We start from the raw sequence: 17061 nt of genomic DNA, 5'->3' as shown, positions 1-17061 counted from the left end.
TGCAGAGAGAGAAAGTTTTCAACAATGACTGTGAACAACAGATTTTCTTTCTAAACATACAAGTTAGCTACCCCATGCTTTCAAATGTGTTATTTACATACACCACCGTTCAGAAGTTTGGGGTCACCAGGGCAATTTCCCATGAAAACTCCCACTTCTATCCATGTGCTAACATAACTGTACGAGGGTTTTCTAACCATCAATGAGCCTTTCAGCACCATTAGCTAACACAATGTAGCATTAGAACACAGGAGTGATGGTTGCTGGAAATGTTTCTCTGTACCCCTATGGAGATATTCCATTAAGAATCAGCTGTTTACAGCTACAATAGTCATTTACCACATTAACTATATCTATACTGGATTTATCATTCATTTAATGCTATCTTCATAAAAAAAAATGCTTTCTTTTCAAAAAGAAGGGCATTTTTAAGTGACCCCAAATGGCATACTTGGAGGAATACTGGATATAGGTATCAGTTTATCCCTGATATTCACTGCTCACATACTTTTTAGGGCAACTCTTTATTTTCCTTCATTTCGACAACAGGGTAAATCCAAAGTACAAAGTCTTCATGACATAGCCCATTAAGAAATATGGCAGATTTAAACTGAACTGAAACATCCTTTAACTCTGGGTTCCTGATGCTGTAAACCACTGTGAAAGCTCTTAACAAATATGGGGAAATCCTTTTTTTTTTTTTTTCTCGTCAGCATGTAAGGTTAAAAGACACAGTGAGTGGAATAAGCAGTCATTGCCATGGCTGAACTGCAGTGTACTAATGACAATATCAGAAACACAGATTCTGCATCATTATTCCTCTTTGAAATCGGTTTCTGGTTTAAACGTATTCGTATGGAATGTAAAAATGTACTCAAGTACTGCACTTAAGTACAGTGTTGACATACATGAACTGTGGAGAATTTTCATGTTTTGCTGCTTTCTCCCCATATAACACACTGGTAAAGATTCCTCCAGTTGGTTCCAAGCTTAAAAAACATAAAACAGTGTTTTGTTGGGCTCACATTCAGATGTTAATGAGCTGTAAAGAGCTCCACCAAACACTGATATTTCACTCTAAAGCTGCGGTTTTGGCTAACATAGTTTCTTTTTATGTGTTAATGATCTAATAATGTAACAATGGCAGACACATTATTATATCGGTTAGAGGGGCACAATCAGCTGGTTACAATCTAATGCTGGTTGCATTAACAGCACACACATTCAAGTCCCATACATTGTGCTGAAAAATGTGCTTGTAGCCAGCAGCATTGAGTTAGCAGTCCAAGAAGTGGACGAACAGCCTTCAGTCACTATTTTTCTAGTATCCAGTTCAAACACCGTAGAGTGCTCATGAATAAGGCTATTGTTTGATTTGACTTGAGATTGTGTCTGTCACTGTTGGATTTTAGCTTAAAAGCAGCAACACTGGTGACTTCTACCTCTCCCTGATCTGCTCAGCTCAGGCAATATTCACAGTAAGCTGTGCTAAACATCTTTCACAGTTTCTGAACTGTCTGTTCCTGGTATGCATTTTGTTCTTATTTAAAAGGACGTGTTTTATTAAAAAAAAAAGAAAGAAAATAAATCGTAAATCTGGATCTTTCTATGCCTCATGCTGTCAAACAAGCTCCTATCACTTGTCGTGTGCAAAGCAGGTTACAAGATCAAAAAGATATCATCCTGACATATTATCAAGCAGATAAGGCAACATAACAGTAGTTCCGGTACGTACTTATCCCGATGGCAGTGGCCAGTTTGACAGCAATCGGAGGGATATCGCATGGCATGAACAAAGGCTCCAGGATGTACTGACCAAAGGCCAGAGAAAGGACTGCCATTGCTGCAGGCCTGCAGGACACAGCACAAGTGTATCAGATGTAGTAATAACATGAATCAAATAAAATGTGGAGTTACTGTTGGCAACAAGCACAAAAAGGATTCTTACTCACCTCTTCATGAACACGTTTAGCTCATGTTTTATTAGTTTTATAGCACATTAACTGTATGAGTCAATCTTGACACTCAACTAGTTTCAGTGAAAAACAGAAAAAGCTATGATAAACCCAGAGTATCAGCAGAAAACTGCAGACACACACAGATACAAACTAACTGGCCATCATGGTGGAGCATTCTGCAGCTACAGAGGAAATGCTGTGGATCAAATCAGAGCGGAAAGTGGGTGAATATTGGACTTTGGATTGATTCATTAGATAAACTTAAACATGACTCTAAATGAGTGCTGATGTTGCTCTGCAGAATGTGTAACGTGTTAGCTGATAACATCACTATACCTACTTCATAAATGCTTAGAGTATGTCACTGTGCTTTCAGTTTCTCCAAAAGTTGATTATGCAGCTTAAATATACTGTTTGCATGACAAATGTAAATTTACAGTGCAAGTGCAAGATGTACAGCATACAATCCTAATGTAGTTCAGCATTCACATCATTTTCTATTCAAATTATGATCTTATAGGCATACAGAAAATAAAAGCATTTCTGCAACCTATTTTCAAATATTTACACAATGCAAAATCACCTTAAAACAGCTGCCTTTTATTTAAGCCTAATGATTCATTTTCTATGTTGTTGATAATGATACAATCATTTTCATTGTACATGTGGACTGTATGTCACAATGTTGACTGTATTTTATATGCAGCCATTTGCTAGAACAAACTGAGTTTCATACTTGGCTCATGTGAAGATAAATCAGCTATTTTCATGGCAACTGAGCATTCTCTGCTAATAAAGACGAGCATGTAGATAATGTGTAAAGATTACTTTTAAGTCAACTACTTCCTGTTGAGCCCAAAAGGTGCTACTTTATGATCTTGTCTGAACAACCTAATTGACTATAAATCCGTGTTTCTCTATCCTACATAGGCCAACCTATGAAGGATAGAGTTCAGCTCTTTTTCAGAAAGACCAGCCTGTCATCAGCAGTTAAAATGTGCTAAAGTATGTTTGTTTTTTCACACCAAACATATTCATAGTAACAGTACATAAAATGAAGAAAACTGTTTCCACACACAGCAGTTCTTTAGGTTTTCTAACTGAAATAATTTGCGAATTTATAAAGCAGGGTCAGTTTAGTTGTCAGTGTACTTTGATACTGGTTAATAAAAATGAGACCCTAGATTTTTGTTCAACACTGAAGTTGTGTTTTTCTTTTTCTTTTTTTAGATAGCATTAGCAATTGGCAGTTAGCAATTGTTACTTGCATCTTAGATTAAATCTGCTTGTATAGTCTCTGTGGTGTGCTTGACTGTGATGTATTTTAGCAATTATTGGTTAGCATTAGCATATAGCACTAGCAAGTTTGGTGAGCTGCCTTATGTAGTTTCTTTGTCAGTGGTAAGTTTGCTTTGGACATTGTAGTAGACTTGCAGCTAGCATTAGCATTTAGAGTGAGCACTAGCAGATTTGGCGAGTCTATATGTATAATTTCTTTGTCATTTTTTTAGCAGTTGACACTAGGTATTCACTAGCTAACTGGTAGCATCGGCACTGGTCACTACCTAGAGCATCTTCTAAGCGTTCCTGGGTCAGCTGAATGTGGTGGTGCTGTTTGGATTGTGTAGGAGCAGTGTGAACTGCCACTCAGAGTTCACCGACTAGCCTTCTGGAGGTGTTGTGCGGCTAAATAGGTGAAACATTTTTGAAGGAGGTTTCCAGCTGATGACCTCCAGAGATGTGTTAGGAATCACTGCTCACTGGTGTGAATAGTGATGGGTCAGAGATCCTAGGTTCTTCATTGAGTCTGCAGCTTTCTTGATTGGAGCACAAATGTCTTGTGTTTAAATTAACACTCAAAACCAATATGTAATGTATGACTTGGGACTTTAATGCATTAATTTAAAAAAAAAACAACACATTTAATCGCACCTTTCTCAGTTCCCTAATTTCTGTGACATCGGTAATACTGATGAACACTCCAGCCCAGTAGGTGGCGGTAATGGACCTAAAGTCTGTTTGCTAGCCGTAAGGAAGATGCACAGGACGCACTGATTGAAAGAATGATTAAAAAAGCTGGCTCTGTGGTTGGAATCAGATTGGACACATTGGAGGATGAGGTGCAGAAAGAGAAAGATGGAAGCCATTCTGACCAACATGGATCATCCACTTCACATCTGCCTCAATGAACAACGAAACATCAGTGGACGGCTCCTATCCCTGCACTGCAAGACCGAAAGATTTAGGAAATCTTTCTTGCCATCAGCAGTCAGGCTATTCAATTCAAAATTAAACAGATAAGAACCCTGACAACTGAATTTCCCTTCGGGGATGAATAAAGTAATTCTGATTCTGATTCTGATTCTGAATCAGCGCACAAGAAAATTTGGTGAACAGTGAAGGAAGACCAGACCACATTAAGCTTGTTGGAAAGAAAGTTTCTTTAAAAAAATATTCTTGATGTCAGCTTGGATAAAAGCCTGGTTGTTTGCAAATTGTTCAGCAAAGAGTTTTCTGATCACTGCAACACTTCAAGCCGACGATATCATCTCAATGTAAAACATGTTGCTGTTAGCACCAGAACTAAAGCTACGTGTCCACAGGGCAGTGCTGCCAACTCCTCAGTAAGAAAAGTCGCTGTTGGCTGTCCAAAAAGTCGCTAGAAGTCGCTAAATGACATCATCGCCTAATTTGCATATTTCACAGTCTACATGTAATTGTAGTTAATGTAGGAGAGAGGAATAATATAGCGGGAGAGACAAAAAGTGAAACACCCAAAATATGTTTTGAACTCGAGGCTAAATGCTGTGATTTATTTTATTATGACAGTGAAGAAACGTTTTCATTTATATTCCGCTTAAAGCCAAGATGGAATCTGCAGTGACTTTGCGCATGCGTGATTCATCTGTTGTCTGGCCGCGGAGTGAAGTGGGTCTCCTCTAAACAGACAGTGGGACTGCAGCAGGGCTCCTACACGGACCGCCTGTGAGTGCTTTGGGACGAGGAGGAGCTCACCTGCGGTTTGTTGAGGACAGTAGCTGCAGAACGTTCCGATCTTTCATGTCAGAGTCTCTAAAACACCAGAAAAAGTCGCTAGATTTGTCACTAGTCACTTTCAACAAAAAAGGTTGCCAGGAGGCTTTGGAATGTCGCTAGATTTAGCGAGAAAGTCGCTAAGTTGGCAACACTGCCACAGGGCCATTTTTTTCACATGGAAGCTCACTGCATCTGAATATCACCCGCTTGGTGGGTGGGTCACTAGCTGGTCACATGACAGCGCTTTAGCTTCAGTCTGGTAGAAACATCGGACAAATATGGCAGCTCGGTCACAAAATTTCTCTTTTATTACAAAAACTGCTCAACAAAAAGTATTTCTGAAAGCATCAGAGGCAAGAAACAAGCTATTGAATCTGTCCTGGTTTCAGTTTGGTGACAGCAAGTTTAAACATCTTATAAATATTTGGTGATGCGTTGGACTTCCACTCAAATGCTGCAAATGAGCTGTGGAACACAGCTTGACAACAGTCCTGGTACCAGTTAACGGAGCAGCCATCCCATAATAGACCACTTTTCAAGACACTGAAAGTGCTTGAGCTTACAAAAGTGTTAAAATGTTGACTATAATTGCTCTAATGTCACTTTGAGTTTGCAGTAATCTGTGAATGTAGCAGACAGATGAAAGTCCTGACGAAGACCAGAAAGCGGGACCACATTACACCAGTTTTAAAATCACTGCATTGGTTCCCTGTGTGCTTCAGGGTAGACTTTAAAATTATTTTAACAGTTTTTAAATGTATTAATGGTCTTGGGCCTTCTTATTTATCTGATCTACTTTTACCTTATGAACCCTCATGGACCCTCAGGTCCTCTGGCACTGGCCTTTTGATAATTCCCAAGGTGAATACAGTGACACATGGCGAGGCAGCTTTTCAACATTATGGCCCTCACCTGTGGAACAGCCTGCCAGAGGACCTGAGGGCTGTAGAGAACGTAGAGACTTTTAAACGCAGGCTCAAGACTCACCTTTTTAAACTGGCTTCTACATAATGCTTTTATTTTATCTTAATGCCTTGATTTATACTGTTTATTCCCTGGTTTTGCTTTTATTTCTATATTTATTTTATTATTTTGTATACTATATTATTATTTCACTATTTTAGTATTTATTTTGCTATCTATTTTATGATTTATTTTACTATTTATTTACTATTTTACTATTCTTTATCTTTTAGTAGCTATTTTATTCTTCAATTTTTAGTTTTTACGTGTTATTTTTAACACGCCTATTTTAGATTCCAGTGTTTCCTCAGTGGGGAGTCGTCTGCATCTGGGGCTTTGGCAGGGCCAGGGACTGATGGCCCTGGAGCTAGCTGGCCTGTTGGCCCTGATGGGGCCTGCTGCTGCCCCGGGTGCAGGCGACTCTCATTGATGGTGTTTCCTCTTTCTGGTGCTTCTGCTCTCAACCAATACACACTATTATTTCTTTTACAATAGTGTGCGTGTGCGTGTGTGTCTGACTGTCTGCGTGTGTATGTCTGTGTGTTCTTAGGAAGTATGCTGTGGGGCAGGGTTTGGGAGGGATGTGGGCCATTGTCTTTTTATTGTTTTTTATTGTTTGTTTTTAAATTGTTAAGCACTTTGTGCTACTTTTGTATGAAAAGTGCTATACAAATAAACTCTGATTGATTGAAACAGAAATAAACAAACATTTTTTTGTTTAAGTTCACGTATATGTCTATTCATCCATTCAGTCGTCAACCAACATTTATCCGAAATGAAAAACTTTCTTTATTGTGTCAAATATTGATATTTGGTAAAATGTGATTGATCGTAATTAACTAATTAGAAAGCCTCTAATTAATTAGATCATTATTTAATCAGGTCCCAAGACTAATATATGTTTTTCTTCAAAGATAGATAGATAGATAGATAGATAGATAGATAGATAGATAGATAGATAGATAGATAGATAGATAGATAGATAGATAGGCTCTAGGGTTAGGTTAGGGTTACACCACCTTTTGAAGTATTCAGTTGTAGCAGGTATTATGCTGCAGATGGGAGGATGTGTGTAACATCAGATGAACAGCTTTGTAGACAAACCATCCCATAATCACTTCCTGGTGTGGTGGACAGTCTATAGACTTGGCTTTAATAAGAATGAATAAAAGTTGGCCAGTCCCACAGGCTCATCTTATGGCTCATCAGTATTTCCCTCTTCATTTCCCACAGCAGCCATTGAGCCACAGCAGCCAGGGAAATCTCTCTTTGTCCCTCTTATTCTTGTTTTCATTCTCCTTCTCTGTCTCTGTTCATTTCCCATGGTTTCATTCAGTCCCTCTTGCCTGGGGGTAGCATAAATTGGGCAGCTCAGGATAGCCGCCAGACTGTTTGTATTGCTTCGCCTTGGCCATATACACATTGAGCTGTGCATGGAGCATTTTCTCACCTCTCTTGTCTAAACTAAACTCAGTTTCCTATACAAGGTCAGAGGGAGACCGGTAGAGACTTGTGCGGAAATCTGTAAAAAAAACATAGTCTCTGGGCGTCCCAGTAGCTCAACTGGTTGAGCGGGCGACCAATAAACAGCCCATGGCTGTTTGCTTCAGGTCCTCCCCCCACTCTTCTCCCCATGTTTATGTCTCTCTCCACTGTCCTATACAATAAAGCCTAACAGGCCCAAATAAAAAATAAAAACACAGTCTGACAGATGCTCTGAATCACATGCCATATGTTTTGGTGCCTACCCTTGAGTCAGCTCTCACACTACAGGCTTGAAATGTGGCTCTGGAAGGGTTGTAGGTTGTTCCTTCATGGAGGATGGCAACTGCTGTAAAGATGGACTTACATGGTCACAACTGATTTCTATGAAGCTCTAAAAACAAGTCAAAATGTTGACGAGACTGTGCTGTGGTACAGTCAAATACAAATGTTCTTTTTCCTAGTAAATTCATACAGAGATGCTTGATTGAAGTGATGTATTGGAGTGCACAACTTGCACTACTAGAGGTCAGTTCCAAGCAGATGGAGGAGCAGACAGACAGCGTTTCCAGTCTGTTCAAACCGAGTCTTTCAGGGTCAGTCAGCCCTAGAAGTGTTTGGTTGCCAACTTTAGCTTGCAGGAGTCTCTGAAGGCGCCTCTAATGTGTTTTGCCGCAACTGAGGAAATAAATTTATGACGTCTAAAAACAATTTCATAAAATCTCCCTGCATCTTTACTGCAGAAATGAGGCAGGAACCAAATCTATCAAACAGCCAAGAATTACAGCCGTCACCGAGAACAGGCTCAAACTGACAGTCTGATAAATGTTGACTGTCAGACAAAATGATTCTCAGCATCAAGAGCCTGACAGGATAGAATAAGTCTGTGACTAATAGACAAGATGCACTAATGTTCTGTCACGTATACACTTTCACATATTACTGCATGCCGTGTTTCATTTACACAAGAGAAGAGGCTTCGATGATGTGGACTATCTCCCTCTTAGATAAATGGTGTCTCAGGAAAATGTTCCATGTAATGCTTTCCTCTCTTCCAAAGTCTTTCTCCAAAGGTAGAGAACAGCAGATTGTCTTACTGCCAAGCCCAAAGGTATTCTCACTTCCTTGGTGAAAAGATGAACCCTTCTGATAGCTCTACACACATTTAACTAAAGGATGCTTCTTTATCTGATAGCCTGAGGGCTTATTGAGGAGGGATTATTCAGGTTTTTGTTATTTCATGCATTCAGCAGCAGAACAACACAATAAAGGTCCAAGGTATTTCATTCCTGCAAGGCTTGTCGAAAAATTTTCTTTACAAGTACCCTCTCATTGTAAAATATAATATAATGTTGGGAAGGTATTCAGGTATAAGTACATAGATACCACACAGGCCAATTTTTTTCTCCTCAACTAATCTTTGTCCAAGAGCTTTTTAATTGAGTCCAGAGAAGTCCAACATTCACAAGAAAAGGAAAAAAAAAAAGCTGTAACACGATCAGTTTTAGCTTGTGCTATTTAAGCTGCATTTATTTTAGCATTTGGGAGGCGACAGACCTGTAAGTCCAGCTGACAGGTACACAGCACATGGACTTCTCTTGGTTAATGTGTGTGTCCATCAGACCCTTCACAGAAGCTTTTATTTGGATGTGTGTTCATGGTAAACAGTCTATAACAGGGTCTACAGAGTGTGCTTCACATTTCCCACACTCATAGACTGATGGCAGCAGAACCAGCATGCAGGTTGCTGCAAACATGGGCCACTTGGGGTTCGGTTTCCTGCCCAGGGGCACTGTGAGGACATGTGGTCGGGATCGGGATCAAACTACCAACCCTATGACTGGTGGAGAACCTCCAACCTGTTCACGGCCATCCTGTCCACCTGAGTCCAATGTTCACTCTCTTTTAGCTCTGTTCTGATGTCCACAAACTCCTGATCTTTTTCTTTAGCTGCTAAATTCTTCACTACATGTTCACCAGGTTATTTGAATGTATACACTGGGTTCATTAGAAAACAGCTGCTTGGTGTTGCTGGAAATAACAATTCTCTGTGAAATTTCTACAGCAAGAAACATCTTTAGCATTTCACAAAATGACATGAATCATCAATACAGAAATAGTAATTAATATAGCTCTAAGTTTAAAGTTACCTTTAGTAGACTGTTATACCTACCTTATAGCAATGAGATCTGCCCATAGTCTCACGAAGGCCATCTGAGGTCCAAACGCTTCCATTATATATGTGTAATGTCCACCAGACTTCTTTATACTAGTCCCCAGCTCAGCGTAGGACAGCGCTCCTGCAGTGACAGAGGTGACATATTAGATCTGGCTCTGAAACAAGAGGGTAGTTACAGAACAGTCTCAGGGCTCTTAAAACGTCTCAGCTATATCCATAGAAAAGTACAGTCTCTCCCTGGGGCACATGATCTCCAAAATATATTGCTGTGGGAGCCTCTCTGGATCCAGATCCATAACCTAAGAAAGTGAGATTTAGGTGGACGAATTTTAATTACAAATTTAGGCAACAGGAATTAAGGATAGAAGGGAATGGGTTAAGGGAGGGTATTCAAGGATAATGTGCTTAAGGCTTTTATTACAGCATGAAAACGAAAGGATTTATGGATACTACTACAATACTCATACATGCTACAGTACACAGATGGGCACAGCACTGCTTCAGCATGGCCTCCTGCAGCACTGCTATATCAACTGTGACTGCTAGAAATTACATTATATACTACTTTAGGGTTTTTTCCAATTATGTTGTGGCAACAAACGTAATCACTGATGGGATTATGTTCAGTGGGAAAGGTTTTATGAGTAAATGAAGCTCTGCATTTATGAAGTGAAGCAGAGCTGCAGGGAGACTGTTGATGAACAGAGACCGAGGTTCATATCTCTGTCTGTGGTTTGGGCAACAAAAGCACTTTGGTTGAGGCTGAAGAAAGCTGAATGTAAATAAACACATTGTGTCACAAGTTACTTTGGACTTTCTCTGTATTAAAGCAAGACACCATCTTTCCCCAGCTTTATCCAAGAGCAAAGAGAGTCTGAACAGAACCAGAAGACAGCTGAATAACGCTGCAGTCACTTCCAGTGGGTATTCTATTGCAAGATCAGATAGATAGGCTCATTAGGAACTCTGACTGATAGAAAATCTGCCTGCACATTGACAGAAAAATCAAAGACGATGTAAAGATGCAAAGAGAAGACATTTCATATTTGAAAAGTGATGAGTGAAAACCTATGAAAATGAGGTGAATGTTTCAGTCAAAGAACCATTTTCAGCTTAATTTAAAGATTATTCAACTTCAGAGCAGTGGTTCCAAACATTTGAACAACCTGCAAACCCTGTCTGGGATGTTGTACAGTAGCTTTTATTGGCGGTATAGTTTGATTCAAATCAGATTCAAGGAAAAAAAATCTTCTGAGACTGTACTAGGATTAGAAAATCCTCCATCCTAATTTAGAGTCAGCGGTGGAAGACCGACTCAAATCCAGTACTTGTGAATAGGAAAACTCATCCTCGAGTAGATACGTTACTGTCAGTGTTGTGCTGTTAAATATGACCTTTTTGCGGTAATATTACTGTTGCATTAAAGTATATGGTGCTGTCGATGTTTAAGTATCAGCTGAGTGTTATTTGCTTTGTAAACTGTGTAGTTGAATCTACAGAAATGCATTCATCATATGCTGTGAGACATGAAATAATTATAGCATTACTCTACTGTATAAAGCACATTTCTAGAAAGTTATGACATTTTCAGCAAATTCAAGAGATTTTCAACGTCCAAAATTTAGAGACATTAGACAGGAAGTGCATAAACACTTGTAATCAGAAGTTTAACTTGTAACTAAAGCTTTGACAAATGTAGTGAAGTAGCTGTAGAAAGTTGTCCAAAACAGAAAAGCTTAAGTAAAGTAAATGTACAACAAGATGGCTATACTAAAGTGCAGTACTTGGGTAAGTGTACCCAGTTATATTGCACCACTAATTATAGTAGTAGTTTTTACTGTTTGCTCTGAGGGTCATTTTTTCCAACTGTTGTGACAAATCAGTGAGCCAATCAGCTGGTTGGAGAGCAAGTCTGTTTTTCCTTCCTACTACACAGCACAGTACTCCTAATTCAGGGTATTAATTTTTGAAATTAGAAAATCTGTTTAAGGATGACATTTTGGAGTTCCTTGATTCCTTGAGCTCCCCCATGGACAAAAGAAAAAACTACAACTCTTAATTCTTCAGTTTTCATGTTGTGAAAAAAGAAACAATTTGTATTCAAGAACAGATGAGAAGCAAAGTCACTGACACTTATCAGTCTGGAGGGTTCCAAAGCCATTTCTAAGACTCTGGTACTCCAGAGAACCACAGTGAGAAACATTATCCACAAATGGAGAAAACATGGAACAGTGGAGAACCTTCAGGAGTGGACCAACCACCAACATTTCTCCTAGAGCAGGTCTACATTTAATCCAGGTCATAAGAGAACCCAGATGAACATCAAAAGAACTGCAGACCTCACTGGTCTCAGTTAAGGTCAGTGTGCATGACTGGACACGTTACTGATGGAGCCATGAAGCCTGCTGTCTATCAGAAAATCCTCCTGGGGAATATCTTTCCATTATTTAATGACCTAAAGCTCAAACACGAAATGTTTATGCAACAAGACAATGACTCCGAGCACACAAGAAAGTCCATCTCGAAGTGACTCAAAAAGAACAATATTATGGTTCTGGAGCGACCGATACCACTGACAGAACCCTAGAATTGTCCTTGGTGGGTAGAGTTCTCAGAGAGAATCAGAAACTTATTTCAAAGACAAATGTAGACATATGAGAGTACTTCAAAAAGTTTGCAGCCTGACCCAACAACAAGGGTGTAACTCCAACTTTATACTACTACTGTGTAGTTGTTACTATGTGCAATATTGTCCTTGAGTAAACTGCTAACACCTGCATTTTTCGGACACTTTATCAACCACTACCACCTCTACTGTGATTGTAAACACTGCACTAAATCCATTTTTGCACTAGTAGATATTTTTCCATATTCTATTTATAGTTAGTATTGTTAAGAACAGCCCTATTTCCAAAGATCTTATTTTAAAACAATGTATATAAGAAAGGTTTCCTATCCTTAGATGTGTATATTTTACTATTTTACCATTTCTTACAATCTTTATCATCGTGTACTTGCACCTTTCATGACTTTTTGCACCCCTCTGTTTGTTCCTAAGAGCTCTGCAACGGTAAATTTCTCCTTTGTGAGATCAATAAAGTCTGTCTTATCTTACTGTAAAGCCTTACATCAATGTCCACAAAAAACTAAAATGTTTGTTTTCATTTCTTTGCAGCTGACATGCTCCAGGTCAAAGTACCCGTCCACACAGCACAGGTGGCAGTCAGCACTGTCAGGCCAGGTCAATAAGGTGCATGAAACCACAGTTCAAAGCCACATTTGGCTGCTTCTGCCACGTGTAAATAAATAGAGATGATAGATACTTTACTAATCCCATGGTGTGTATGGACACACTGTCCTGAAGCAGCAGCTTGAAGCTTTGCCCCATCTACTTACTCTACATTCATCTTGTAAATAAGCTCTTCTATCTCCAGCCTCTGCCCTGTCTGCAGCCTCAGATGGATTCAGTCCCCTGGTCACTGTAAATATGTTCATGTGTCTGGGGCTGTCCAAGTTTCCATGTGGCACCAAGCATCTCTTCATTAGCAGCATATCATTCACCAGCATAGAGACTCACAAAGTAAGCACTGCACTACACTGGAACACCACCTGCCCTCCATGCCTCAGCTTGCCTGTAGCAATATAAGCCAAAGTAATAAAGGTATCAGAAGCAGGTTTTCACACATGGCCCTTCTAAAGGTCAGGTACTCGTGGTTACATAATAATGCTGTTGACTGGGTTCATCAAATTATCAAACGACAACTCTAGTGAATGTGGACCTTGTAGGTATGGGACCCCGGGGCAGTTAGCTGATAATCTGAGCTTTCTCATCATCTTTCACATGTGCTGCAGATGTTTCAATGATGACTTTACTTAAGAACAGCCATGCTTTGTTTTTATTGCTCTATGTTCAGCCCAGCTTGACTTGTAATTCATTTATTTTTTATGTGAAACTGATTCGGTGTGCTAGTTTGTGTTGCCTGAAATAACAACATATAGGTGTTTTTTACAGTAAAGGGCAGTGATTTACTTTATCTAATCATAAAGTCATGTAGTTGCATGTGAAAATACATGACTTTACCAAATGTTACATTGCTGGTTAATTATTACACTTAAGACAGGAGAGAGAATGATTTACTTGTGAGCTAATAATGTACTATGATGGCTATCAGGTGCCATGATATAAAACAGGAATAACTGGCCTTAAATAAGCTTATTTTTAAATATTAAATTCCTTTACACTTTCTACAGTTACATTTGTCAGACGTAATATGTGTGACGGGCACCGGCACAGAATGCAAACACTTTGATAATGGTCACAAAAGAAACAAGAAAAGGACTGAGAGAGAGCAGCACTCCTCCAAGGCTGTTCATTCCCCATATGGCAGAAATCCAGCACTTTTTGTAGAAATGCAGCATTTGTTTAGTAGTTCTTGATGATCAGAAATCACAGAATTTTAGAATGTGTCCATTTAATATAGATGTACCACAAACTAAATGACCTTGTACTGATCACAGGCGTGTGTTCTGCATGTGTACGTTATGTACGGATACCGGATCACATGACCTAAATATGTCGTAGGCGGCGGGAATTGATGGGACTCAGAAACACCCCCACAATTCAGTCAGTTGTTCCTTAGATCATTTCTGACGAATAAGTCCTGATAAGTCCTCAGAGGTGGATTTGTAGTAGAATCACAATCAGCTGATGTAGTGTTCACTTGTTGCCATGGTTACAGTGACGCTGTGACACTGTCCCACAATGACACAGAAATCTTCAACAAATCCATGGATCCAGACCATAAGCTGCATCACTGCCAGAATGTAGTCAGGTGGTCCTTGTGTCATTTCTGACCTTCCCTGAAAATTTTATCCAATTCCATTAGTCTGTTTCTGAGTAATGCTGCTGACAAACAGACATGTGCTGATTGTTACATAATAGTAATAACAAATGCAACACCAGCAAGAACATGTTTTACCAAGACTCTTGCTTTTGAATCCGAAACAGGATCAACTTGTCATATACTAAGAATTTCACATCGTGATTTCTTAATCTGGACCTTTAAACTTTAGAAAAAGCATGTCTAAAGACAAACTCTAGGAACAGAGTCTGAGCAGAATCGTGGGAACCGGATGCTGATATGTATATGAAGCAAACACTGATTTGTCTCCACGAAGCCTGATTTTTAGATAGAAGACTGTTAATAGCTGCAAATATACAGTGTTATATACTTTAAACTTTATTATTAGCATTATTTATAGGCTTTATCTTTATATTTCATACATTTGCTCTCATTAGATTTAAAATCTGTGTGCAGCTGAAGTTCCACTTCCACCAACATCTTTCTCATTCAACGTAGGTGCTCTCAGATCAGAAAATACACAGGTGATAAATGTTTGAAGCAACTCACCAAAGAGTGACAGCACACCACAGGCGATCCATACTATCAGGGACATTCCAATACTGCCCGAGTGCCTCAGGATTCCCTTTGGCGAGATGAAGATCCCGGCCCCGATGATGGTCCCGATGATGATGGAGATCCCTCGGAGCAGGGTCACCTTCTTCCCCAGTTCCACTTTTCTGTTGTCCTCATCTTGCAGTTTTGTAACTGGATCAGTCCCATTTTGTGAAGCTTTGTGTCCATTTGCTGCCACTTTCTCATCATTGTGAGCAGATGAAGACCTTCTGGTCATCTTTTGAACACCTGCCTAACACACACAGACAGGCTTTCTTGCTTCTTTTCCTTTCTAGTGGAGTGTTATAGACCTGTGATCTCTCTTAAGGTTGAGCTTGGGTCTACTCAGTCTGTGACTAGGATAGACAAAGTTACAAACTCAGTGGGGACAGCCCTCCTCATTCTCTCTCTCTCTCTCTCTCTCTCTCTCTCTCTCTCTCTTATTGTCATTCATGCCCTGCTCATTCATCCCTCACCATTAAACCCTGGGTGTCTGCTTTTCACCTCTCTGATGTCAGCAAACTTTTCCCTTTTTTCTCCTAGTTTATCTTTCCTGCTTACTCTGCTCTGAACTGCTGTCTCATCCTGTCTTAGGGTTTCTGTAGTCCCTCCCTCCAGCTGTGGTTCACTAAGGAGAGGAGTCGCACTGTTTGTAATCATGACACAGCAACATATTTTTAAAGCCAGCTCAAACTTCTTGGTCACTATTCCGTCTGCAGATTCTCTTTTGTCCATTTTCTTCTTAAAATTCAATATGCAGTTCTGTTTTCAGCCCAGTTTTAGTTCTGGCTCAGACTGAATTTCAACATGAAACCGAAACTGAACAAGCTTGGATGGGAGAGACTTAGGATTGTGGTGAGGTGTAAAAAAAACAGTGTTGGCAAACACTTCAGAGCACACACACACACACACACACACACACACACACACACACACACACACACACTTGTTCAGATTTATTGGTACTCTTTCTATGTGATAACGCTGAAGTACATTTGCATTTATTACAAATGCAGCGCCTAAGTGCTTCTCAAGGTAGTAATAATGTTTTCCTCTGCAGATTAAAGGTGTGCTGTGGAGTTTTTACAAGGTTCACTTCTAGTGTCACCAACTCAAATTTGCTGTATTTGTTCAGCAAGTTACCTCCTCCAGAAAACATCTGAAAAACTGAATCTTCTAATATCTTCAATGAACCTCACATTAAGTTGATTTAACTTTTCCCTGACCGGCCTCTGAATAGTTGAATGGTGACTTGACGAATCACCATCAAACCACCATTCTAGGCTGACCACCAGAAGACAGGAGGTCTGAGAGGCTTGTGGTTCTCCTCTGAAAATAGTCCCCAACAAATGGACTGTTACCTGTGCTTTGAGTAACGTTTGTTGACATCTAAAATGCCTCACTATGTGTTTAAGTCATTGTAGGGTCAGGTAACTCGCCTGAGCCTCACAGGAAGAGAAGTCAGAAAGTACTGAGAGAAAGACTAACACACTGTTGGTTTTGGTCTTTTCATGGAATCTGGTGACATTAAATAAAATGTACATTTTTTTTTATTTTTTATAAAAGAGCTCACAAGAAAGACACACAGTGGAATTGGTATTTTCAGCAGAGGATTGATCCCCATTTGTTGATTTAGTATCTCTGGGATGATGATGGCAATCCATCAATTGTATTTTACTTTTCCAAATTCAGGCGTCACGTTAAGCAGGTTATTCCAGACTTCCCTCTCCCCTGTAACATCTTAGAGGTCCTGAGTCAAGCCAAAATAAATTTGAGTAAGGCCAGGAAGCGTCCTGATCTAATCCAGGGCACCGAATCTTTTCAGATGTGGAAGTTCCTTTGCTAAGCCACCATATGGAGGAAAGTTATTTTGGCTGTTTGTATTCCTGATCTCATTCATTTGCTTATTATAAAGTGTCTTTACCAATAGGTGACCGCTGGACTGGTGATCAGCTGGAAAATCAGAAGCCTTCTGGTTTAGTGTGGT

At 39.7% G+C, this 17061-nt stretch overlaps 1 protein-coding gene across 1 annotated transcript in view; it reads right to left on the bottom strand.

Annotated features, from left to right (window-relative positions):
- slc7a11 (solute carrier family 7 member 11) overlaps positions 1–15623 on the bottom strand; it is a 36425-nt gene extending 20802 nt beyond the window's left edge. The window contains exons 1-3 of the mRNA XM_022209472.2: positions 15030–15623; positions 9613–9739; positions 1736–1851 (exon numbers count right to left, since the gene is read on the bottom strand). Coding sequence (XP_022065164.2) covers positions 1736–1851; positions 9613–9739; positions 15030–15312 — 526 coding nt within the window. The 5' untranslated portion in view covers positions 15313–15623. The remainder of the gene's footprint in view (positions 1–1735; positions 1852–9612; positions 9740–15029) is intronic.
- Positions 15624–17061: the final 1438 nt, after the last annotated feature.

The sequence above is a fragment of the Acanthochromis polyacanthus genome, chromosome 10 (assembly GCF_021347895.1).
Source record: "Acanthochromis polyacanthus isolate Apoly-LR-REF ecotype Palm Island chromosome 10, KAUST_Apoly_ChrSc, whole genome shotgun sequence".
Taxonomy (NCBI): domain Eukaryota; kingdom Metazoa; phylum Chordata; class Actinopteri; family Pomacentridae; genus Acanthochromis; species Acanthochromis polyacanthus.
Note: the sequence above shows the minus strand (reverse complement) of the source record. Positions and strands in the feature narration are given on the sequence as shown.